Here is a 27,398-nt window from a genome sequence, read left to right on the forward strand (position 1 = left end):
GAATGTCAGCAAGGATTCCCTGCAAGGTTACATATACAGCCCATTCAGTCATGTCCACAGCCCATATTCATAAAGGGTCTCACAGTAGGAGTTCTGATCTAAGATCAGTTTAACCTTTTTAGATTGTAGTGAATAAGATTACATGGACAGTGGAGGATCTGATCTGAGACCAGCACTCCTACAGTTCTCTGTAACTATTGCTTAACTTTACAATGATATTAGGAGTATGTTGAATCTGAACATCCGTTTCTCTCTTAATAATAACTCATGTTGAATTCCGTCAGAGTGAGGAAGTGAAACGTCAAGCTTATACAACTCGTCGGTCCAGTTCAACAACATTGTTATCAGTTGGGTTGGAATATGCTACCTCCCTTCCTCCCTCCTGTCCATGGGAAAGAAAAAGGCATCTGTCCGTAATGAGTTATCACATTAGATTTATATATCAATCAGCGATTGAGCCTTCCCTGTGGCTCAGTTGGTAGAGCATGGTGTGTGCAACGCCAGGGTTGTGGGTTCGATTCCCATGGGGGCCAGTACAAAAATGTTTCTTTTTAAAAATGCATGAAATTAAAATGAAATGTATGTATTCACTACTGTAAGTCGCTCTGGATAAGAGCGTCTGCTAAATGACTCAAATGTCAAATGTAAATGTAAATGTAGATTTCACCTGTAGAATTTTTTTTTTAAAGTCAGTAGTCGACATCTCAAGAATCCGTATCGTATTTAGAATCAACAATAAGACATATTGTAATCTGGTGCCTTTATGTATTTTGGGAGGAATATTAGTTTAATCTGCCCAGTAGGGAGAAAATGAACTTCCTTATGTTATAAAATACATATGATTATTCATGTTATGAATCGTTCCGTAGGGTCTTTCTCTAAAATCTGGGAGAAAATTTCAGCGGATTTCTCCTATAAACTTTCCCCCAGGTTGCAAAAATGCAAAACTAGCATGAAATGAGCTGAATGAAATGTTGTTGTTTTTTGGTTAAAATTTTTATTTATTTATTTATTTAATCTTTATTTAACTAAGAAAAGGCTCAGTGTTCCGTTGACATTTCACAGAGATACGTCTGTTTTTGTGCGAAATTGAATATAAAAAGCGAATATACTAAACTATGAAAATACGACACGACTTGCAGATTGGAGAAGAAAGATGATCAGTCACTCGATCAATCAATCAAATATATTTATAAATTCCTTTTATTTTTTTATAAATCGGCCAATGTGCTATACAGAAACCCAGCCTAAAACCCCAAAACAGGAAGCAATGCAGATGTAGAAGCACGGTGAATTCAATGGTAGCCAGCCAGCAGCCTTAATTCCTGCACAGAATCCTGACATGATGCAACTTGTTTTTCTCTTCTCTGGCCTCCATTGATTTTAGTCACCCTAATTCTGGCCATTTCTACAAGGGTAAAAAGTCCAAAAAGTCCAATAACTTTTTTTAACGGATTGTGACAGAGACATGAGGACTATTGGTTTTCTTAGAGGATAATCTACATAATTAAGATATTAGTTTACCCATTGCATTTTTGATTGGACACCCTAATCTTTGATACAGAAAATATGATATTGATATTGTACTGGTGAACACTGGAGAGGAGAGGAGTCACTTGAGGCAGACTGTAATTAGCTCCAGCTCCAGCTAGCAACAGAGGCTGCCAGGCTAACAGCAGACAGTGTTTTTCTGGGGCAAACCACAGGGGAGTAGGAGAGAGGACTGTCTCTCTACCACCTCCTTCTACACCTCCCTCACTGTGTCTCTCTACCACCTCCTTCTACACCTCCCTCACTGTGTCTCTCTACCTCCTCTCTCTACACCTCCCTCACTGTGTCTACCTCCTCTCTCTACAACTCCCTCACTGTGTCTCTCTACCTCCTCTCTACACCTCCCTCACTGTGTCTCTCTACCTCCTCTCTCTATACCTCCCTCACTGTGTCTCTCTACCTCCTCTCTCTACACCTCCCTCACTGTGTCTCTCTACCTCCTCTCTCTATACCTCCCTCACTGTGTCTCTCTACCTCCTCTCTCTACACCTCCCTCACGGTGTCTCTCTATCGCCTCTCTCTACACCTTCCTCACTGTGTCTCTCTACCTTCTCTCTACACCTCCCTCACTGTGTCTACCTCCAGATTTTCACATCGTCATACCGTCCTTCTCTCCCCCCGGGATTTACGGTATTACCGGATATGTACACAAGGGGGTGCCAGAAAAGTCCATTGGCTGTCTATTACCAGAATGCTAACCAAATTTGCACAAGTCATGAGTCACAAGGCAAATTTCCATGGAGGCTGCTAGCTAAATATGCTAACGAGGGAGGAGGGGGAGGAGCAGACAGGCTGAGAACGGAGAGGAGAAAAAAACGCAAGGAAATAAACAGATCACATTGGCAGCTGTACAGATAACTGATCCAAAGGGCTTTGACTACTCAAACACGGCAGGAAGCTAACGCAACATGATGCCCCGTCACCTTATTAATTAATTCAGCCACTTACTTAGATAGAAAGTTAAATGTAGGGGTTGTGTTAATGCAGAAACGGCGTTATCTTACGCAGGATTTAAAAAAAATGCTTTTAAGAAATTTCTTGCTGCGTTTTGTAAAGGCAGATCTTAGACACTTCTTATTGTAATTTCTGCTCGGCTTCAGACTCATTTTCTGCTTCAGTTGCACTTCTCCACTCAGATGGCAATTAATGAACAAGCATTTTATCAGCAGACAGCACTCTGACTGATGTGGAGCTACTGCTCTCCATCATTCTATCAGCAGACAGCGCTCTGACTGATGTGGAGCTACTGTTCTCCATCATTCTATCAGCAGACAGCGCTCTGACTGATGTGGAGCTACTGTTCTCCATCATTCTATCAGCAGACAGCACTCTGACTGATGTGGAGCTACTGTTCTCCATCATTCTATCAGCAGACAGCTCTCTGACTGATGTGGAGCTACTGTTCTCCATCATTCTATCAGCAGACAGCACTCTGATGTGGAGCTACTGTTCTCCATCATTCTATCAGCAGACAGCGCTCTGACTGATGTGGAGCTACTGTTCTCCATCATTCTATCAGCAGACAGCACTCTGACTGATGTGGAGCTACTGTTCTCCATCATTCTATCAGCAGACAGCACTCTGACTGATGTGGAGCTACTGTTCTCTGGTACTTTTCACAGTGTAGCCAGAAGAAGAAAAAAAATTACGCTGTAAAATGCAAGATCAACTTTAAACAAAACATAATAAATATAGCTGGCTACATTCTTTCTATGATAGGCCATAAACATTAGAAATATAGCTGGCCATGTATTATTTTTGCTAAAAATAACTTGCTTTTTCTTTATAAGCTCATTTACTTGTGTGGCTGCCAGCCAAATAGCGTTGCACTTCTGTTGTCATCTGATGAAAATTAAGATATTTTCTGCCAGATGTGTTGCACTAATATATTTTGTGTGAAGGAAAACTACAGTTGTGTGTGTGTATATATATATGTATATGTATATGTATATGTATATATGTATATATATACAGTATCTCACAAAAGTGAGTACACCCCTCATATTTTTGTAAATATTTGAGTATATCTTTTCATGTGACAACACTGAAGAAATGACACTTTTCTACAATGTAAAGTAGTGAGTGTACAGCTTGTATAAAAGTGTAAATTTGCTGTCCCCTCAAAATAACTCAACACACAGCCATTAATGTCTAAACCGCTGGCAACAAAAGTGAGTACACCCCGTTTTTACAATACAACATTCTCCAGGCCTCCAAGGGAGGCGTGACAATGATGTGATGTTGGTATGGCAACACGAAATTAGGACCAGGTTACTGTTTCACTTCATTTTTTATTTTTTACTCTCCCGTTTTGTACCTACTAAACATAACCGCTGATGTGTCTCTGTTTTCTCACTGGTCAAGATGGAGGTCACCAGTCCTGACGTGTCTCTGTATTCTCACTGGTCAAGATGGAGGTCACCAGTCCTGACGTGTCTCTGTATTCTCACTGGTCAAGATGGAGGTCACCAGTCCTGACGTGTCTCTGTATTCTCACTGGTCAAGATGGAGGTCACCGGTCCTGACGTGTCTCTGTATTCTCACTGGTCAAGATGGAGGTCTCCAGTCCTGACGTGTCTCTGTATTCTCACTGGTCAAGATGGAGGTCACCAGTCCTGACGTGTCTCTGTATTCTCACTGGTCAAGATGGAGGTCACCGGTCCTGATGAGTCTCTGTATTCTCACTGGTCAAGATGGAGGTCACCAGTCCTGACGTGTCTCTGTATTCTCACTGGTCAAGATGGAGGTCACCAGTCCTGACGTGTCTCTGTATTCTCACTGGTCAAGATGGAGGTCACCAGTCCTGACGTGTCTCTGTATTCTCACTGGTCAAGATGGAGGTCACCGGTCCTGAGGAGTCTCTGTATTCTCACTGGTCAAGATGGAGGTCACCGGTCCTGATGTGTCTCTGTTTTCTCACTGGTCAAGATGGAGGTCACCAGTCCTGACGTGTCTCTGTATTCTCACTGGTCAAGATGGAGGTCACCGGTCCTGACGAGTCTCTGTATTCTCACTGGTCAAGATGGAGGTCACCAGTCCTGATGTGTCTCTGTATTCTCACTGGTCAAGATGGAGGTCACCAGTCCTGATGAGTCTCTGTATTCTCACTGGTCAAGATGGAGGTCACCAGTCCTGATGTGTCTCTGTATTCTCACTGGTCAAGATGGAGGTCACCGGTCCTGATGAGTCTCTGTATTCTCACTGGTCAAGATGGAGGTCACCAGTCCTGACGTGTCTCTGTATTCTCACTGGTCAAGATGGAGGTCACCAGTCCTGATGTGTCTCTGTATTCTCACTGGTCAAGATGGAGGTCACCGGTCCTGATGAGTCTCTGTATTCTCACTGGTCAAGATGGAGGTCACCGGTCCTGATGAGTCTCTGTATTCTCACTGGTCAAGATGGAGGTCACCGGTCCTGATGAGTCTCTGTATTCTCACTGGTCAAGATGGAGGTCACCGGTCCTGATGAGTCTCTGTATTCTCACTGGTCAAGATGGAGGTCACCAGTCCTGACGTGTCTCTGTATTCTCACTGGTCAAGATGGAGGTCACCGGTCCTGATGAGTCTCTGTATTCTCACTGGTCAAGATGGAGGTCACCAGTCCTGACGTGTCTCTGTATTCTCACTGGTCAAGATGGAGGTCACCAGTCCTGACGTGTCTCTGTATTCTCACTGGTCAAGATGGAGGTCACCAGTCCTGATGAGTCTCTGTATTCTCACTGGTCAAGATGGAGGTCACCGGTCCTGATGAGTCTCTGTATTCTCACTGGTCAAGATGGAGGTCACCAGTCCTGATGTGTCTCTGTATTCTCACTGGTCAAGATGGAGGTCACCGGTCCTGATGTGTCTCTGTATTCTCACTGGTCAAGATGGAGGTCACCAGTCCTGACGTGTCTTTGTATTCTCACTGGTCAAGATGGAGGTCACCAGTCCAGTAAGAAATATATTGACACCTATGTACACCACACCTCCAGTCGTTTTAGTCCAAACCTGAAAGTTGCTGCATCAGCAAACAACAAGGTGGAGGTGGATTTAGGTGTTTATTTCACACTTTGCTTCATCAGCAAACATAACGGTGGACGTGTCACGTGTCCCGTTAAAGAAAACATATGATAACGTCTTATTCAACTCATGTTGCAATAAGGGTTTTGGGAAACAGGAATTGACTAGCGGTCTGTATAGATTTCGAATGAAGCTTGATACAGTTTGTGTCTGGCCATACTGCCTCCCCTGCCTGGAGCATTGGTCTCTCTCCCTCTCCGTCCCTCCCTCCCTCTTTCTCTCCCCCTCCCTCCCTCCCCCCTCCTTCCCCCCTCCCTCCCTCCCTCCCTCTCCGTCCCTCCCTCCCTCTTTCTCTCCCCCTCTTTCCCCCTCCCTCCCTCCCCCTCTTTCCCCCTCTCTCTCTCTCTCTCTCCCTCCCTCCCTCTCCCCCTCTCTCTAAACTGACACTGACACATGAGCAGGCAGCTGGCACTCACATGCACACGTGGACACACACACAAACAGCAGGCAGGCAGTATTGCCACACACACACACACACACACACACACACACACACACACACACACACACACACACACACACACACACACACACACACACACACAGCAGGCAGGCAGTATGGCCACACACACACACACACAGCAGGCAGGCAGTATGGCCACACACACACACACACACACACACACACACACACACACACACACACACACACACACACACACACACACACACACACACACACACTGCAGGCAGTATGGCCACACACACACACACAGCAGGCAGGCAGTATGGCCACACACAGCACCTAGTATAGCTGCTCCTCATCACATTAAAACTCCCAGAATGCAACACCTCTATGCTAACATGCTGCAGACGCTGTCCAATCAGAGGGCTATATCACAGACAGACAAAAAGACCCCATGACACAAAGAGCAGCAATCTAATAAACACAAGGATTTAAGACCTTTCACTAAACAGAATCTGTCTCTTTCATTTCAGGATGTGTTTAACTTTTACCAGTGGCTAAAAACTAGGGAACAGTGACCCGTATCCTAACCCTATAAACTAGGGAACAGTGACCCGTATCCTAATCCTATATACTAGGGAACAGTGACCCGTATCCTAACCCTAAAAGCTAGGGAACAGTGACCCGTATCCTAACCCTATAAACTAGGGAACAGTGACCCGTATCCTAACCCTATAAACTAGGGAACAGTGACCCGTATCCTAACCCTATAAACTAGGGAACAGTGACCCGTATCCTAACCCTAAAAGCTAGGGAACAGTGACCCGTATCCTAACCCTAAAAGCTAGGGAACAGTGACCCGTATCCTAACCCTATAAACTAGGGAACAGTGACCCGTATCCTAACCCTATAAACTAGGGAACAGTAATCCCAACTCTGAAAGCCAGGGAACAGTAATCCCAACTCTGAAAACTAGGGAACAGTAATCCCAACTCTGAAAGCTAGGGAACAGTAATCCCAACTCTGAAAGCCAGGGAACAGTAATCCCAACTCTGAAAACTAGGGAACAGTAATCCCAACTCTGAAAGCTAGGGAACAGTAATCCCAACTCTGAAAGCTAGGGAACAGTAATCCCAACTCTGAAAACTAGGGAACAGTAATCCCAACTCTGAAAGCTAGGGAACAGTAATCCCAACTCTGAAAGCTAGGGAACAGTAATCCCAACTCTGAAAGCTAGGGAACAGTAATCCTAACTCTCAAAGATAGGGAACAGTAATCCTAACTCTGAAAGATAGGGAACAGTAATCCTAACTCTGAAAGCTAGGGAACAGTAATCCCAACTCTGAAAGCTAGGGAACAGTAATCCCAACTCTGAAAGCTAGGGAACAGTAATTCCAACTCTGAAAGCTAGGGAACAGTAATCCTAACTCTCAAAGATAGGGAACAGTAATCCTAACTCTGAAAGATAGGGAACAGTAATCCTAACTCTGAAAGATATGGAACAGTAATCCTAACTCTCAAAGCTAGGGAACGGTAATCCCAACTCTGAAAGCTAGGGAACAGTAATCCCAACTCTGAAAGCTAGGGAACAGTAATCCCAACTCTGAAAGCTAGGGAACAGTAATCCCAACTCTGAAAGCTAGGGAACAGTAATCCCAACTCTGAAAGCTAGGGAACAGTAATCCCAACTCTGAAAGCTAGGGAACAGTAATCCCAACTCTGAAAGCTAGGGAACAGTAATCCCAACTCTGAAAGCTAGGGAACAGTAATCCCAACTCTGAAAGCTAGGGAACAGTAATCCCAACTCTGAAAGCTAGGGAACAGTAATCCTAACTCTCAAAGATAGGGAACAGTAATCCTAACTCTGAAAGATAGGGAACAGTAATCCTAACTCTGAAAGCTAGGGAACAGTAATCCCAACTCTGAAAGCTAGGGAACACTAATCCCAACTCTGAAAGCTAGGGAACAGTAATCCTAACTCTGAAAGATAGGGAACAGTAATCCTAACTCTGAAAGATAGGGAACAGTAATCCTAATCCTAAAAGCCAGGGAACAGTAATCCTAACTCTGAAATCTAGGGAACAGTAATCCTAACTCTGAAATCTAGGGAACAGTAATCCTAACTCTGAAAGCTAGGGAACAGTAATCCCAACTCTGAAAGCCAGGTAACAGTAACCCTAACTCTAAAAGCTATGGAACAGTAATCCCAACTCTGAAAGCCAGGGAACAGTAACCCTAATCCTAAAAGCCAGGGAACAGTAATCCTAACTCTGAAAGCTAGGGAACAGTAACCCTAATCCTAAAAGCCAGGGAACAGTAATCCTAACTCTCAAAGCCACGGAACAGTAATCCTAACTCTAAAAACTAGGGAACAGTAACATGGTCAAACCAACCAATAGCTTTCAAAAGACCCTGACAACTGTTCAGAGATTGATAAAAAAAGGAATTCACTCCTGAGACCCATGGCCCATTCCAATCCCAACACTGTTCAGCTCAATACTCTGCATTGATTAGAAATGGAACAGAAAGACTGTAGCCTACTGTATTCAACACACAGAGAATCATGTAGCCTACTGTATTCAACACACAGAGAATACTGTAGCCTACTGTATTCAACACACAGAGAATACTGTGGTCTACTGTATTTAACACACAGAGAATACTGCAGCCTACTGTATTCAACACAGAGAATACTGTAGCCGACTGTATTCAACACAGAGAATACTGTAGCCGACTGTATTCAACACACAGATAATACTGTAGTCTACTGTATTCAACACACAGAGAATACTGTTGTCTACTGTATTCAATACACAGAGAATACTTTTGTCTACTGTATTCAACACAGAGAATACTGTAGTCTACTGTATTCAACACACAGATAATACTGTAGTCTACTGTATTCAACACACAGAGAATACTGTAGTCTACTGTATTCAATACACAGAGAATACTGTAGCCTACTGTATTCAACACAGAGAATACTGTAGTCTACTGTATTCAACACACAGAGAATACTGTAGCCTACTGTATTCAACACACAGAGAATACTGTAGCCTACTGTATTCAACACACAGAGAATACTGTAGCCTACGGTATTCAACACACAGAGAATACTGTAGCCTACTGTATTCAACACACAGAGAATACTGTAGTCTACTGTATTCAATACACAGAGAATACTGTAGCCGACTGTATTCAACACACAGAGAATACTGTAGCCTACTGTATTCAACACACAGATAATACTGTAGTCTACTGTATTCAACACACAGATAATACTGTAGTCTACTGTATTCAACACACAGAGAATACTGTAGCCTACTGTATTCAACACAGAGAATACTGTAGCCGACTGTATTCAACACAGAGAATACTGTAGCCGACTGTATTCAACACAGAGAATACTGTAGTCTACTGTATTCAACACGAAGCATCATGTAATCTACTGTATTCAACACACAGAGAATACTGTAGTCTACTGTATTCAACACAGAGCATTATGTAATCTACTGTATTCAACACAGAGAATACTGTAGCCTACTGTACTCAACATTAAGGAGCAAGATGCTGTAGCCTACTGTATTCAACACTAAGGAGCAAGATGCTGTAGCCTACTGTAGTCAACACTAAGGAGCAAGATGCTGTAGTCTACTGTATTCAACATTAAGGAGCAAGATGCTGTAGTCTACTGTATTCAACACCAAGGAGCAAGATGCTGTAGTCTACTGTATTCAACACTAAGGAGCAAGATGTTGTTGCTGTATTCAACTCTAAGGAGCAAGATGTTGTAGTCTACTGTATTCAACACTAAGGAGCAAGATGCTGTAGTCTACTGTATTCAACACTAAGGAGCAAGATGCTGTAGTCTACTGTATTCAACATTAAGGAGCAAGATGCTGTAGTCTACTGTATTCAACATTAAGGAGCAAGATGCTGTAGCCTACTGTATTCAACACTAAGGAGCAAGATGCTGTAGCCTACTGTAGTCAACACTAAGAAGCAAGACGCTGTAGTCTACTCCTCCTCTTCCCTCCCTCCCTCCCTCCATCTCCCTCCATCTCCCTCCCTCCTCCTCCCCCTCCCCCTACTCCTCCCTTCCCTATTTAACTCTGTCCAGTTCATTGTGTAGAGCCTGTTTAGAGATCTCCTCCTCTTCCTCGTTCCTCCTCCTCTCCCTCCTTCCTCCTCAGTCCTCCTCCTCTCCCTCCCTCCCTCCCTCCCTCCCTCCCCCTCCTCCTCTCCTACCTCTTTAACTCTGTCCAGTTCATTGTGTAGAGCCTGTTTAGAGATCTCCACCTCGATGATCCTCTGTCTCAGCAGCTCATTCTCATCTTCGGCCCTGGTCCTCTTGTCTTCTACATTCTCCAGCTCGTTGTGCAGACGCACCGACACATCTTTGGCCACCTGCACGGGGACACAGTCACATGGGGACAGTCACATGGAGACACAGTCACATGGAGACACAGTCACATGGGGACACAGTCACATGGAGACACAGTCACATGGAGACACAGTCACATGGGGACACAGTCACACGGAGACACAGTCACACGGGGACACAGTCACACGGGGACACAGTCACACGGAGACACAGTCACATGGGGTCACAGTCACACGGGGACACAGTCACACGGGGACACAGTCACACGGGGACACAGTCACATGGGGACACAGTCACACAGTCACACGGAGACACAGTCACATGGGGACACAGTCACACGGAGACACAGTCACACGGAGACACAGTCACACGGAGACACAGTACATGAACACAGTACACGAACACAGTACACGAACACAGTACATGAACACAGTACATGAACCCAGTACATAAACACAGTACATAAACACAGCACATAAACACAGCACATTAACACAGTACATGAAACACAGACGAAAGTGGACTTACATTCTCGCACACACACGTACCTTGAGGTCCTGTTCCAGGTTGGGCCACTCGTCAACAACACGTACCTTGAGGTCCTGTTCCAGGTTGGGCCACTCGTCAACAACACGTACCTTGAGGTCCTGTTCCAGGTTGCGTAGCAGTTCTCCATCTACATGTCCAGTCTGGGCCACTCTGAGGCTCTTCTGTTCCGCTTTCCGGAGACGGTACTGGAGAATCCGACAGTTCTTATTGGAGCGGTCCAGCTCCCTGCGTAACTCCTGCACCTGGTACACCTCCTCTTCCAGGTAACTGTCCCGTACTTCCTCCATCTCCGCACGCAGCTCCTCCACTTCATCCTGAGGGTGAGAGAGAGAGGGGGAGAGAGAGAGGTTGGAAACTCGAAGATACCCTCTGGGATACAACAAGGGGTCATGGTTGTAATGGAATATGACTCTATGCTGAAGCATAGTAACAATGGACACAGCTGTTCTCTCTTCAGCCTCCACTGTCCTCTAGAAGTTGATGAATCTTTTCATACACACAGAGAGCATACTGTATGTCAACTACACTCCCACTACAACCAGCAAGACAATATTCATTCATAAGCAGCTCATAAGCATGGCATGGCAATGAATTGTGCGAGTTCATGTCAACCTGAACACAGAGACAGAAAGGATTGGTTTTTAATAATTGACTTAATAATAAGTGGTTTCCATTAATATTTCAAGTAAACGAGTTGACCTCCAATGCTGTCGCTACTGATTCTGTTCATTCAATCCATTTCCCCAGGTAGGTAGTGTAGAGTACAGTATAGTAGAGTACAGTACAGTAGAGTAGAGTAGAGTGGAGTAGAGTACAGTACAGTAGTGTAGAGTACAGTACAGTAGAGTAGTGTAGAGTACAGTACAGTAGAGTACAGTACAGTACAGTAGAGTACAGTACAGTAGAGTATGATATAGTAGTGTAGAGTACAGTACAGTACAGTAGAGTAGTACAGTAGGTTATAGTGGAGTAGTGTAGAGTACAGTACAGTAGAGTAGGATATAGTAGAGTAGTAGAGTAGAGTACAGTTCTCTGCTGCCAATGACTGGAACGAACTACAAAAATCTCTGAAACTGGAAACACTTATCTCCCTCACTAGTTTTAAGCACCAGCTGTCAGAGCAGCTCACAGATTACTGCACCTGTACATAGCCCATCTATAATTTAGCCCAAACAACTACCTCTTCCCCTACTGTATTTATTTATTTATTTAGCTCCTTTTGCACCCCATTATTTCTATTTCTACTTTGCACTTTCTTCCACTACAAATCTACCATTCCAGTGTTTTACTTGCTATATTGTATTTACTTCGCCACCATGGCCTATTTTTTGCCTTTACCTCCCTTATCTCACCTCATTTGCTCACATTGTATATAGACTTATTTTTCTACTGTATTATTGACTGTATGTTTGTTTTACTCCATGTGTAACTCTGTGTTGTTGTATGTGTCGAACTGCTTTGCTTTATCTTGGCCAGGTCGCAATTGTAAATGAGAACTTGTTCTCAACTGGCCTACCTGGTTAAATAAAGGTGAAATAAATGAATATAAAACAGTACAGTAGAGTAGAGTATGATATAGTAGAGTAGTGTAGAGTACAGTACAGTAGTGTAGGATAGAGTACAGTAGAGTAGTGTAGAGTACAGTACAGTAGAGTATGATAGAGTACAGTAGAGTAGTGTAGAGTACAGTAGAGTAGTGTAGAGTACATTAGAGTATGATATAGTAGAGTAGTGTAGAGTACAGTAGAGTATGATATAGTAGAGTAGTGTAGAGTACAGTAGAGTATGATATAGTAGAGCAGTGTAGAGTACAGTAGAGTAGAATAGTACAGTATGATATAGTAGAGTAGAGTACAGTATGATATAGTAGTGTAGAGTACAGTATGATATAGTAGATTAGAGTAGAGCAGAGTAGTAAAGTAGAGTATGATATAGTGGAGTAGTATAGAGTACAGTACAGTATGATATAGTAGTGTAGAGTACAGTACAATATGATATAGTGGAGTAGTGTAGAGTACAGTAGAGTAGAGTAGGATATAGTGGAGTAGTGTAGAGTACAGTACAGTAGAGTAGGATATAGTGGGGTAGTGTAGAGTACAGTACAGTACAGTAGAGTAGTGTAGAGTATAGTATAGTAGAGTAGTATATAGTAGAGTACAGTAGGATATGGTAGAGTAGGTTAGAGTACATTACAGTAGAGTAGGATATAGTAGTGTAGAGTACAGTACAGTAGAATTTGGTCAAGTAGTGTGGAGTGCAGTAGAGTACAGTAGGATATAGTGGAGTAATGCAGAAAACAATAGAGTATGATATAGTGAAGTAGTGTAGAGTACATTATAGGAGAGTAGAAAATAGTAGAGTACAGTCGATAGAGTATGATATAGTACAGTAGAGTATGACATAGTAGAGTAATGTAGAGTACTGTGGAGTAGGAAATATTAGAGTAGTGTAGAGTACAGTACAGTAGAGTAGGATAGAGTACAGTAGGATATAGTAGAGTAGGGTTGAGTACAGTATAATAGGATATGATAGAGTAGGGTTGAGTACAGTAGGATATAATAGAGTAGTGTAGAGTACAGTAGGATATGGTAGAGTAGTGTAGAGTACAGTAAAGTAGGATATAATAGAGTAGTGTAGAGTACAGTAGGATATAGTAGAGTAGTGTAGAGTACAGTAGGATATAGTAGAGTAGTGTAGAGTACAGTACAGTAGGATATAGTGGAGTAGGGTTGAGTACAGTACAGTAGAGTAGAGTAGGATAGTGTAGATTAGAGTAGAGCAGAGTAGTGTACAATACAAGAAGTGCAGGATTGAGTAGAGCAGTGTAGATAGACTAGCCAATACAGGTAGAGTAGAGTAGCCTATACAGGTAGAGTAGAGTAGTCTATACAGGTAGAGCAGAGTAGTCTATACAGGTAGAGTAGAGTAGCCTATACAGGTAGAGTAGGGTAGCCTATACAGGTAGAGTGGAGTAGTCTATACAGGTAGAGTAGAGTAGCCTATACAGGTAGAGTAGAGTAGTCTATACAGGTAGAGTAGAGTAGCCTATACAGGTAGAGTAGAGTAGTCTATACAGGTAGAGTAGAGTAGCCTATACAGGTAGAGTAGTCTATACAGGTAGAGTAGAGTAGTCTATACAGGTAGAGTAGAGTAGTCTATACAGGTAGAGTAGAGTAGTCTATACAGGTAGAGTAGAGTAGTCTATACAGGTAGAGTAGAGTAGTCTATACAGGTAGAGTAGAGTAGTCTATACAGGTAGAGTAGAGTAGTCTATACAGGTAGAGTAGAGTAGTCTATACAGGTAGAGTAGTCTATACAGGTAGAGTAGAGTAGTCTATACAGGTAGAGTAGTCTATACAGGTAGAGTAGAGTAGTCTATACAGGTTAGGTAGAGTAGACTTTACAGGTAGAGTAGACTTTACAGGTACCGTATAATTGGCTTGACGACACATAAACGTTTACGTCATTTAGCAGACGCTCTTACCCAGAGCGACTTACAAATTGGTGCATTCACCTTATGATATCCAGTGGAACAACCACTTTACAATAGTACATCTATATCTTTTTTTGGGGGGGGGGGGACTGCCCGTTCCATGATCTCGCCATCACAGTTGACAACTCCATTGTGTCCTCCTCCCAGAGTGCTAAGAGCCTTGGCGTGACCCTGGACAACACCTTGTCGTTCTTAGCTAACATCAATAAATTGAGAGAGACAAACTAACTACAGTATGGATTATTGGAAATTAGAAAGGACAAGGTCTATGTAAAAAAAGTACAGGTGACCTGATCTAGAATCGAGAAGAGACGCTGACTACCTGTAATGGTATGTAGGAGCTGACTAATGGAAATTCAGAGGGTCAGTTAAATCAATGGACAGGTCAGATACTGTGTTTACCTGACACAGAGTATTTTCTACTGAGGTTGAGTAGACCATACTGGGTAGTAGTTTTACTACATCAGTGAGTCATCAACAGGACTGTTATTAGCTGTGACTCTCAGTAAAGTCTTCATTTCCTGAGATCATCTTGTTTAATGTTTGCTCTACACGGTGGATAGCGACTGCTCTGGCATCTGCTTGTCAACGCACCGACTTGAAGTGGAAAGGGTGATTATTGTAAAAGTTGTCAATGTGTTATATCACAATACGACCGACATGATCCTAAACATTATCAACCGACATGATCCTAAACATTAACAACCGACATGATCTTAAACCATTATCACCGACATGATCCTAAACCATTATCAAAGAACATGATCCTAAACATTATCACCGACATGATCCTAAACATCATCAACCGACATTTACATTTACATTTACATTTAAGTCATTTAGCAGATGCTCTTATCCAGAGCGACTTACAAATTGGTGCATTCACCTTATGATATCCAGTGGAACAACCACTTTACAATAGTGCATCTAAATCTTTTAAGGGGTGGGGGGGGGGGGGGGTTAGAAGGATTACTTTATCCTATCCCAGGTATTCCTTAAAGAGGTGGGGTTTCAGGTGTCTCCGGAAGGTGGTGATTGACTCCGCTGTCCTGGCGTCGTGAGGGAGCTTGTTCCACCATTGGGGTGCCAGAGCAGCGAACAGTTTTGACTGGGCTGAGCGGGAACTGTGCTTCCTCAGAGGTAGGGGGGCCAGCAGGCCAGAGGTGGATGAACGCAGTGCCCTTGTTTGGGTGTAGGGCCTGATCAGAGCCTGAAGGTATGGAGGTGCCGTTCCCTTCACAGCTCCGTAGGCAATCACCATGGTCTTGTAGCGGATGCGAGCTTCAACTGGAAGCCAGTGGAGAGAGCGGAGGAGCGGGGTGACGTGAGAGAACTTGGGAAGGTTGAACACCAGACGGGCTGCGGCGTTCTGGATGAATCCTAAACCATTATCACCAACATGATCCTAAACATTATCAACCGACATGATCCTAAACCATTATCACCGACATGATCCTAAACCATTATCACCAACATGATCCTAAACCACTATCACCGACATGATCCTAAACCATTATCACCGACATGATCCTAAACATTATCACCGACATGATCCTAAACATTATCGCCGACATGATCCTAAACATTATCGCCGACATGATCCTAAACATTATCACCGACATGATCCTAAACCATTATCAACCGACATGATCCTAAACCATTATCACCGACATGATCCTAAACCATTATCACCGTCATGATCCTAAACCATTATCAACCGACATGATCCTAAACCATTATCACCGACATGATCCTAAACATTATCACCGACATGATCCTAAACCATTATCACCGACATGATCCTAAACATTATCGCCGACATGATCCTAAACATTATCGCCGACATGATCCTAAACATTATCGACCGACATGATCCTAAACATTATCGACCGACATGATCCTAAACATTATCGACCGACATGATCCTAAACATTATCGACCGACATGATCCTAAACCATTATCGACCGACATGATCCTAAACCATTATCAAACGACATGATCCTAAACATTATCGACCGACATGATCCTAAACATTATCGACCGACATGATCCTAAACATTATCGACCGACATGATCCTAAACCATTATCACCGACATGATCCTAAACATTATCGACCGACATGATTCTAAACATTATCGACCGACATGATTCTAAACACCATCAGCCGACATGATCCTAAACCATTATCACCAACATGATCCTAAACCATTATCACCAACATGATCCTAAAACATTACCAACCGACATGATCCTAAACATTATCACCGACATGATCCTAAACATTATCACCGACATGATCCTAAACATTATCGCCGACATGATCCTAAACATTATCGCCGACATGATCCTAAACATTATCGACCGACATGATCCTAAACATTATCGACCGACATGATCCTAAACATTATCGACCGACATGATCCTAAACCATTATCGACCGACATGATCCTAAACCATTATCAAACGACATGATCCTAAACATTATCGACCGACATGATCCTAAACATTATCGACCGACATGATCCTAAACCATTATCACCGACATGATCCTAAACATTATCGACCGACATGATTCTAAACATTATCGACCGACATGATTCTAAACACCATCAGCCGACATGATCCTAAACCATTATCACCAACATGATCCTAAACCATTATCACCAACATGATCCTAAACCATTACCAACCGACATGATCCTAAACATTATCACCGACATGATCCTAAACATTATCACCGACATGATCCTAAACCATTATCACCGACATGATCCTAAACCATTATCACCGACATGATCTAATTAGCGCTTTAATTTAACTTCCTTTTCAGTTCCCAAATAATCTATAAATAATCAATAAACTTATAATGATTTTGTGATTTAATGATAGTATTCTGTTGCAGGAATAGAAGAGATAGATGTCTGTGTTGTGGTTGTGTTATGTAGTGGGTGAGAGAGGGGAGAGAGAGACCGTTAAATTGAAATTGCAATTGAGAGAGACAGAATGACAGAGCGAGAGCGAGGCAGAATGAGAGAGAGTGAGAGCGAAAGAGGGGAGATAGAGAGGAAAGAGGGAGGAGAGAGGGAGTAGAGGAGAGAGGAAGTGTCTGACTATTTGAACCCCTGACAACGTAACATAGTAAACAAAAAAATCAGGGACACTCAAATTAGTATGATAGCTAACATTAGCCACCTAGCTAACTTTAGCCAAGAAATTGTAATTCGTAAAATATAAGTTTTGCAAATTCGTAACATATCATCAAATCAAATGTATTTATAAAGCCATTAATACAGTACTTAATACAGAAACCCAGCCTAAAAGCCCAAACAGCAAGCGATGCAGATGTAGAAGCACGGTGGCTAGGAAAAACTCCCTAGAAACATTGGAAGAAACCTAGAGAGAAACCAGGCTCTAAGGGTTGGGCCAATCCTCTTCTGGCTGTGCCAGGTGGTGATTAAGAGTACGTGGCCATTTAAGGCCAGATTGTTCTTCAAGATGGTCAAACATTCATTGACCAGCAGGGTCAAATAATAATCACAGTGGTTGTAGAGGGTGCAACAGGTCAGCACCTCAGGAGTAATATGTGGGATTGTTCGCAACATATCATACGAAATGGATGATGGACATCCAAAAATGAATAGATACCATACGAAACATAACATACAGTGAGTGCATTTGGAAAGTATTCAGACCCCTTGACTTTCTCCACATTTTCTTACGTTACAGCCTTATTCTAAAATCGATTAAATAAATAAAAATCCTCTGCAATCTACACACAATACCCCATAATGACAAAGTGAAAACAGGTTTTTAGAAATGCTTGCTAATGTATTAAAAAAATAAAAAATGAAAAAGGTCCCACAGTTGACAGTGCATGTCAGAGCAAAAACCAAGCCAGGAGGTCGAAGGAATTGTCCGTAGAGCTCCAGGACAGGATTGTGTTGAGGCACAGATCTTGGGATGGGTAACAAAATATTTCTGGAGCATTGAAGGTCCCCAAGAGCACAGTGGCCTCCATCCTTCTTAAAAAGGAAAAAGTGTGGAACCATCAAGACTCTCCCAAACTGAGCAATCGGGGGAGAAGGGCCTTGGTCAGGGAGGTGTCCAAGAACCCGATGGTCACTCTGACAGAGCTCTAGAGTTCCTCTGTGGAGATGAGAGAACCTTCCAGAAGGACAACCATCTCTGCACCACTCCACCAATTAGGCCATTATGGTAGAGTGGCCAGACGGAAGCCACTCCTCAGTAAGAGGCACATGACAGCCTGCTTGGTCTGATGAAACCAAGATTGAACTCTTTAGCCTGAATGCCAAGCGTCACGTCTGGAGGATATCTGGCACCATCCCTACGGTGAAGCATGGTGGTGGCAGCATCATGCTGTGGGGATATTTTTCAGCAGCAGGGACTGGGAGACTAGTCAGGATCGAGGGAAAGATGAACGGAGAAAAGTACAGACCCAAGAAGACTCGAGGCTGTAATTGCTGCCAATAGCGCTTCAACAAAGTACTGTGTAAACGGTCTGAATACTTATGTAAATGTTTTATATATATTTTTAATATAAATGACCAAACATTTCTAAAAAACAGTTTTTGCTGTGTAAATATGGGGTATTGTGTGTAGATTAATGAGTAAAAAAAATGATTTAATACATTTTAGAATAAGACTGTAATGTAAAAGAGTCAAGGGGTCTGAATACTTTCCCAAAGGCACTGTATAATACAAAAATCGGAGTGTCTCGGACTTAAGTTTACTATGTTACGCCTACCTCTGAGACCAGGTTGGACATTTGACAGTTGTCAGGTCCTCTGGGACTGGCCCATTATGTAGACAGGAGAGGAGAGAGGATATACAGCGTAACCTAGACAACCTATACAGCGTAACCTAGACAACATAAAGCAGATGTTGGACAAATGGTTTGTTTGAACATTTGAAATTGGATTTAGTGTTGGCATACAGTATGCTTGTGCAGTCATACAGTATACGTGTGCAGTCATACGGTATGCGTGTGCAGTCATACGGTATGCGTGTGCAGTCATACGGTATGCGTGTGCAGTCATACGGTATGCGTGTGCAGTCATACAGTATGCGTGTGCAGACATACAGTATGCGTGTGCAGACATACAGTATGCGTGTGCAGTCATACAGTATGCATGTGCAGTCATACAGTATTGTGTGTGGACTAGTGGATGTCATCACACACTATATAAACAAAAAGTATGTGGACACCCCTTCAAATTAGTGGATTCAGCTATTTCAGCCTCACCCGTTGCTGACAGGTGTATAAAATCGAGCACACAGTCATGCAATCTCCATAGACAAAAATTTGCTGTAGAATGGCCTTACTGAAGAGCTCGGTGACTGTGTGGCACCGTCAAAGGATGCCACGTTTCCAACAAGTCAGTTTGTCAAATTTCTGCCCTGCTAGAGACTGCCCCAGTCAACTGTAAGTGCTGTTAATGTGAAGTGCAAACGACTAGGAGCAACAACGGCTCAGTTAGGAAGTGGTAGGCCACACGACTTCACAGAACGGGACCGCCGCGTGCTGAAGCGCATAAAAATCATCTATCCTCGGTTGCAACACTCACTACCGAGTTCTTAACACCACTGCTCCGCCATTGGACTCTGGAGCAGTGGAAACGCGTTCTCTGGAGTGATGAATCACGCTTCACCATCTGGCAGTCAGACGGACTAATTTGTGTTGGGCGGATGCCAGGAGAACGCTACCTGCCCCACTGCAAATCAAATCAAAGTTTATTTGTCACGTACGCCAAATACAACAGGTGTAGACCTTACAGTGAAATGCTTACTTACAGGCTCTAAACAGTAGCGCGAAAAAAAGCTATGTGTGTGGGGGTGGGTAAAAAGACATTTGAAAATAAGAGTAGCAAGGCTATATACAGACACCGGTTAGTCAGGCTGATTGAGGTAGTATGTACATGTAGATATGGTGAAAGTGACTATGCATATATGATGAACAGAGAGTAGCAGTAGTGTAAAAAGAGGGGTTGGCGGGTGGTGGGACACAATGCAGATAGCCCGGTTAGCCAATGTGTGGGAGCACTGGTTGGTCGGGCCAATTGAGGTAGTATGTACATGAATGTATAGTTAAAGTGACTATGCATATAAGATAAACAGAGAGTAGCAGGGGTCTTGTGGCTTTGGGGTAAAAACTGTTGAGAAGCCTTTATGTCCTAGACTTAGCACTCCGGTACCACTTGCCATGCGGTAGTAGAGAGAACAGTCTATGACTGGGGTGGCTGGGGTCTTTGACAATTTTCAGAGCCTTCCTCTGACACCGCCTGGTGTAGAGGTCCTGGATGGCAGGCAGCTTTGCCCCAGTGATGTACTGGGCCGTACGCACTACCCTCTGAAGTGCCTTGCGGTCGGAGGCCGAGCAATTGCCGTACCAGGCAGTGATGCAACCGTTCAGGATGCTCTCGGTGTTGCAGCTGTAGAACCTTTTGAGAATCTCAGGACCCATGCCAAATCTTTTGAGTTTCCTGAGGGGGAATAGGCTTTGTCGTGCCCTCTTCACGACTGTCTTGGTGTGTTTGGACCATTCTAATTTGCTGTTGATGTGGACACCAAGGAATTTGAAGCTCTCAATCTGCTCCACTACAGCCCCGTCGATGAGAATGGGGACGTGCTCGGTGCTCCTTTTCCTGTAGTCCACAATCATCTCCTTAGTCTTGGCTATGTTGAGGGATAGGTTGTTATTCTGGCACCAACCGGCCAGGTCTCTGACCTCCTCCCTATAGGCTGTCTCGTCGTTGTCGGTGATCAGGCCTACCACTGTTGTGTCGTCAGCAAACTTAATGATGGTGTTGGAGTCGTGCCTGGCCATGCAGTCGTGGGTGAACAGGGAGTACAGGAGGGGACTGAGCACGCACCCCTGGGGAGCTCCAGTGTTGAGGATCAGCGTGGCAGATGTGTTCCTACCTATTCTCACCACCTGGGGTCGGCCCGTCAGGAAGTCCAGGATCCAGTTGCAGAGGGAGGTGTTTAGTCCCAGGATCCTTAGCTTAGTGATGAGCTTTGAGGGCACTATGGTGTTGAATACTGAGCTGTAGTCAATGAATAGCATTCTCACATAGGTGTTCCTTTTGTCCAGGTGGGAAAGGGCAGTGTGGAGTGCAATAGAGATTGCATCATCTGTGGATCTGTTTGGGCGGTATGCAAATTGGAGTGGGTCTAGGGTTTCTGGGATAATGGTGTTGATGTGAGCCATTACCAGCCTTTCAAAGCACTTCATGGCTACGGACGTGAGTGCTACGGGTCTGTAGTCATTTAGGCAGGTTGCCTTTGTGTTCTTGGGCACAGGGACTATGGTGGTCTGCTTGAAGCATGTTGGTATTACAGACTCAATCAGGGACATGTTGAAAATGCCAGTGAAGACACCTGCCAGTTGGTCAGCAGATGCCCGGAGCACACGTCCTGGTAATCCATCTGGCCCCACAGCCTTGTGAATGTTGACCTGTTTAAAAGGTCTTACTCACGTCGGCTGCGGAGAGCGTGATCACACAGTCGTCCGGAACAGCTGATGCTCTCATGCATGCCTCAGTGTTGCTTGCCTCGAAGCGAGCATAGAAGTGATTTAGCTCGTCTGGTAGGCTTGTGTCACTGGGCAGCTCGCGGCTGTGCTTCCCTTTGTAGTCTGTAACAGCCCTGCCACATCCGACGAGCGTCGGAGCCGGTGTATTGACGCTTTGCCAGTTTGATGGTTCGTCGCAGGGCATAGTGGGATTTCTTGTAAGCGTCCGGGTTAGAGTCCCGCACCTTGAAAGCGGCAGCTCTAGCCTTTAGCTCAGTGCGAATGTTGCCTGTAATCCATGGCTTCTGGTTGGGTATGTATGTACGGTCACTGTGGGGACGATGTCCTCAATGCACTTATTGATAAAGCCAGTGACTGATGTGGTGTATTCCTCAATGTCATCGGAAGAATTCCGGGAACATGTTCCAGTCTGTGATAGCAAAACCGTCCTGTAGTTTAGCATCTGCTTCATCTGACCATTTTTTAATAGACCGAGTCACTGGTGCTTCCTGCTTTAATTTTTGCTTGTAAGCAGGAATCAGGAGGATAGAGTTGAGGTCGGATTTACCAAATGGAGGGCGAGGGAGAGCTTTGTACGCGTCTCTGTGTGTGGAGTACAGGTAATCTAGAATTTTTTGCCCTCTAGTTGCACATTTAACATGTTGATAGAAATTTGGTAGAACTGATTTAAGTTTCCCTGCATTAAAGTCTCCGGCCACTAGGAGCGCCGCCTCTGGGTGAGTGGTTTCCTGTTTGCTTATTTCCTTATACAGCTGACTGAGTGCGGTCTTAGTGCCGGCATCTGTCTGCGGTGGTAAATAAACAGCCACGAAAAGTATAACTGAAAACTCTCTAGGCAAGTAGTGTGGCCTGCAATTTATCACAATATACTCTACTTCAGGCGAGCAAATTCTAGAGACTTCCAGCTGTTGTTTACAAATATTCACAGACCGCCCCCCCTCGTCTTACCAGAGTGTGCTGTTCTATCTTGCCGGTGCAGCGTATATCCCGCTAGCTGAATATCCATGTCGTCATTCAGCCACGATTCCGTGAAACATAGGATATTACAGTTTTTGATGTCCCGTTGGTAGGATATTCGTGATCGTCCCTCGTCTAGTTTATTGTCCAATGATTGCACGTTGGCGAGTAATATTGACAGTAACGACAGCTCTCCTAGTTGCCTTCTGCGGATCCGGACGAGGCATCCGGCTCTTCTTCCTCTGCGTCGCTTCCTTTTGCGAATAATTGGGATGTCTGCCCTGTGGGGTGTTTGGAGAATATCGTGTGAGTCCTGCTTGCTGCTGTTGTTGTTGTTGAAAAAATCTTAGTCTAATTCGAGGTGAGTGATCGCTGTCCTGATATCCTGAAGCTCTTATCTGCCGTAAGATACGGTCGCAGAAACATTATGTACAAAATAATTTACAAATATCGCAAAAAAAACACACATAATAGCAGAATTGGTTAGGAGACTGTAATACGGCGGCCATCTTCTCCGGCACCATCACATGCATAGTGCCGACTGTAAAGTTTAGTGGAGGACGAATAATGATCTGGGGCTGTTTTTCATGGTTTGGGCCCATTAGTTCAAGTGAAGGGAAATCTTAACGCTACAGCATACAATGACATTCTAGATGATTCTGTGCTTCCAACTTTGTTGCAACAGTTTTGGGAAAGCTCTTTCCTGTTTTAGCATGACAGTGACCTTGTGTACAAAGCGAGGTTCATACTGAAATGGTTTGTTGAGATCAGTGTGGAAGAACTTGACTGGCCTGCACAGAGCCCTGACCTCAACACAACAGAACACCTTTGGGATGAATTGGAACGCCGACTGCGAGCCAGACCTAATCTCCCAACATCAGTGCCCAACCTCACTAATGCTCTTGTGGCTGAATGGAAGCAAGTCCCTGCAACAATGTTCCAACATCTAGTGGAAAGCCTTCCCAGAAGAGTGGAGGCTGTTATAGCATGAAATGGGTGATCAACTCCATATTAATACCCATGATTTTAGTAATGAGATATTCTCCGAGCAGGTGTCCACATACTTTTGATCATGTATTGAATTTGGAGGACAGATTTTCTTTACGATTTCAAATCTACTTACCTGCTATGCAATATAAAACGGATGTAGGTCAGACAAAATGATTGTGTTCTTATATTTCCTGATGTCAATGGGGTTCATTTTAATAATAGTCCTAACAGAAATAACTTGATGATACACAACAATCCAGAGAGAGTACACTACCAACTAGACAACTATATGAAGAGGAAGAGAGGAAGAGAGGAAGAGCGGGTAAATGTCAGGGCAAACCAACAGCGGGGGGGTTTGGGGAGGGGGGTGGTCACTGAAGCTTTACAAACAGTGATACAGTGAATCACTGGCTGCAAAGACAACACTATAATCAATGGGGCTATTACTACGAGGGCAGCCTACAGAACAGCAATGGGTGATGCAGAAAACACACAGTATGGATTACAAAACAAGAAACAGAAATAATTCCTGCAGGCGTCTTTTTACCTTGAGGTACTCGTTTTCAGAACGAAGATCTTCTATTTCCCGCAATAAATCCTCTTCGATTATCTCTTTGCTGCATTCCAGTTTTATAAATTGTGCGCTTGTCGATGCTTTCTCCTGTTTACTACCCTCTCCTCCGTGAGCACCTGGTCCTGGAGCCTGAGACATGCCGCCTTTCCCAGTAGCCGCAGGGCTACCCTCCGCGGTGCGCAACGAACCAACACCACTACCGGCAGTAGCCCCTGCCGCTCTGGCCGCGTCGGACGCTGATGCTGCCGCCTGCACAGGATAATCCACCTGATCCCTGTCGCTGAACCCGGAACCAGAGCCCCCCGACTCCCCATCGCTGCTTGCGGCCGCGACCAGCCGCTGTTCGTCGGATAGGGGTTCGGAGGGACAGTCAGAGAGATCGGAGCTACTGTCGGTCTGACTGACCCTGCTGCCGTGGGGGGTAGCGCCGGTTGGAACGCGGATTGGGGAGCCAAGGCTGAGCGGGCCGTGGTGAGACGCGGTCAGAGTGGCTATTTTACTCTTCTTGGCTTTAAGGGTGAGGTGTGGACTGTTGGTGCTGCTGTCCGGGGTCGGTTTGCTGGCGCTTGCAGTAGTCGGTTTAGGTTCCAGCGCCGCATGTTGAATGACCTTAACAGTCTTTTTCGTGACTATCGAAGACTTGGTGCTATGACTTTTCACGGTGGCTGGTTTGTTATCCTTCGCTCCGGTTGGGGTGCGCCTGGAGATACGGCTTTGATTGGATGATAAAGCCACTGGGGAAGAGGAGTGCTGCTGCTTTGTCATTTTAGGGGATTTTGGTACGATAGCCGCTGGTTTAGGCGAGGAACGGACATCCTTCAGGAACGGCCTGGCCGGAGATGGTGCTCGGTTTAACCGTTTCTTCTCCAACTGGTGGTTTGGCGGTTTGGTGGGTTCGCTGGTCCCAGAGCCATTAGAGCGATCCATATTTACAACACTCCGACGATACCGGTGGAGAATATGTGGAGGAGAGGAGGGGTTTGATGGATCAACAAATGATCAGTCCACGACACACAGAAATAATACCTTTGACAGGCGACAGCAGCAGAAACACAGTCCTGTCTCCCCGCTGTTCTCATCACTCCCGGGTTGGGGATGCGCACCCCGGTCCTTTAGGCTATTCGCGGTTTTATTCCATTCGGTCTGATTAGATAAATATAATCGGCAAACATTCACCAGGTTGTCATTGTACTCCCCTGTACGGTACCGGCAGCCCGGTGGCTCCGCTCGGTCTCCTTGAAGGTATCGCTGAAATTAACGAGATTATTGTAGCCTAAATAAACCGATGCGAGACAGATGGCATCTGCAGTGTTGCTAATTGTAAGATTTGGATATAAATTAACCCAGCCGTATTGTTATTCCCTGATACGACTCGTCCATTCCTCTCGTCCTCCCCCTCGCTCTCTGGGCCCCCGTCTGTCCGTGTGTCGGCGGCTCACCGTCTTTTGCCCTTTCTCACTCCTTCCGTCTATCTGACAAGGAAAATCTGCAATCGCTGCGGTATGTATTGACTAGATGGGATACAGCTTTTGTCGGATTTGACTTTTCATAGCAGGTTAGAATTCACGCAGCAGGTTAAAAGAATAAACGTAGCAGGTTATGATAATTAGTTTAAGGGTATGAAAATGGTTTTGGGTGATAGCTAAAAATGCCCCCCCAAAAATATATACTTTTGTTCATTTGAATTTGACAAAAGCTGTATCCCTTCTAACCATGACCTTGCGGTCTCGAACCTGGTTGAAGCCTGCGGTGGTTCCTAATTTATGCGCATGCGCTTTGTCTCTCCCAAACACCCAGCACACCCCTGAGTAGATGGTAATGTAACAGCATACACTGAACAACAATATAAACGCAACATGTAAAGTGTTTGTCCCATGTTTCATGAACTGAAATAAAAGATCCCAGAAATGTTCCATACAGCACAAAAAGCTTATTTCTCTCAAAATGTTGTGCACAAATTTGTTTACATCCCAGTTCGTGAGCATTTTTTCTCTGCCAAGATAATCCATCCACCTGACAGGTGTGGCATATCAAGAAGTGGATTAAACAGCATGATCATTACACAGGTGAACCTTGTGCTGGGGACGCGTTTTGAGGGAGCATGCAATTGGCATGCTGACTGCAGGAACGTCCACCAGAGCTGTTGCCAGAGAATTTAATGTTCATTTCTCTACCATAAGAGGCCAACTTGTTTTTAGAGAATTTGGCAGTACGTCCAACCGGCCTCACAACCGCAGACCACGTGAGCCTAGGACCTTCACATCCGTCTTCTTCTCCTGCGGGATCGTCTGGGGGTGGGGGGTGGGAGTGCCTTGCTCCCAAGTGGGTGGGTGGGCCCATGCCCTCCCAGGCCCACTCATCACTGCACCCCTGCCCAGTCATGTGAAATCCATAGATTAGGGCCTAATTAATTAATTTAAATTAAGATTTTTTAAACATTTTATTTCGATTTTGAAATGTAATCTTTATTTAACGAGGCAAGTCATTTCATAAGAATTTGTTCTTTACAATGGTGGCCTTATCATACTGAAACATGAGGTGATGGCGGTGGATGAATGGCACGACAATGGGCCTCAGGATCTCGTCACGGTATCTCTGTGCATTCAAATTGCCGTCGATAAAATGCAATTGTGTTTGTTGTCCGTAGCTTATGCCTTCCCATACCATAATCCAAAAGGGCATTCTATTCACAACGTTGACATCAGCAAACCGCTCGCCAACACGACGCCATACATGCTGTCTGCCATCTGCCCAGAAACAGTTGAAACTGGGAATCATCCGTGAAGAGCACACTTCTCCAACCTACCAGTGGACATCGAAGGTGAGCATTTGCCCATTGAAGTCGGCTACGATGCTGAACTGGACCCTGGTGAGGATGT

At 44.4% G+C, this 27,398-nt stretch overlaps 1 protein-coding gene across 3 annotated transcripts in view; it reads right to left on the reverse strand.

The window, feature by feature from the left end:
• Positions 1 to 26,311, reverse strand: part of LOC106591360 (microtubule cross-linking factor 1) — a 262,906-nt gene extending 236,595 nt beyond the window's left edge. For all 3 annotated transcript variants that reach the window (XM_045694518.1, XM_045694519.1, XM_045694520.1), the window contains exons 1-3: positions 24,493 to 26,311; positions 11,041 to 11,265; positions 10,267 to 10,425 (exon numbers count right to left, since the gene is read on the reverse strand). In XM_045694518.1, the coding sequence (XP_045550474.1) occupies positions 10,267 to 10,425; positions 11,041 to 11,265; positions 24,493 to 25,446 (1,338 nt within the window). In that variant the 5' untranslated portion in view covers positions 25,447 to 26,311. The remainder of the gene's footprint in view (positions 1 to 10,266; positions 10,426 to 11,040; positions 11,266 to 24,492) is intronic.
• Positions 26,312 to 27,398: the final 1,087 nt, after the last annotated feature.

The sequence above is a fragment of the Salmo salar genome, chromosome ssa14 (genome assembly GCF_905237065.1).
Source record: "Salmo salar chromosome ssa14, Ssal_v3.1, whole genome shotgun sequence".
NCBI lineage: Eukaryota > Metazoa > Chordata > Actinopteri > Salmoniformes > Salmonidae > Salmo > Salmo salar.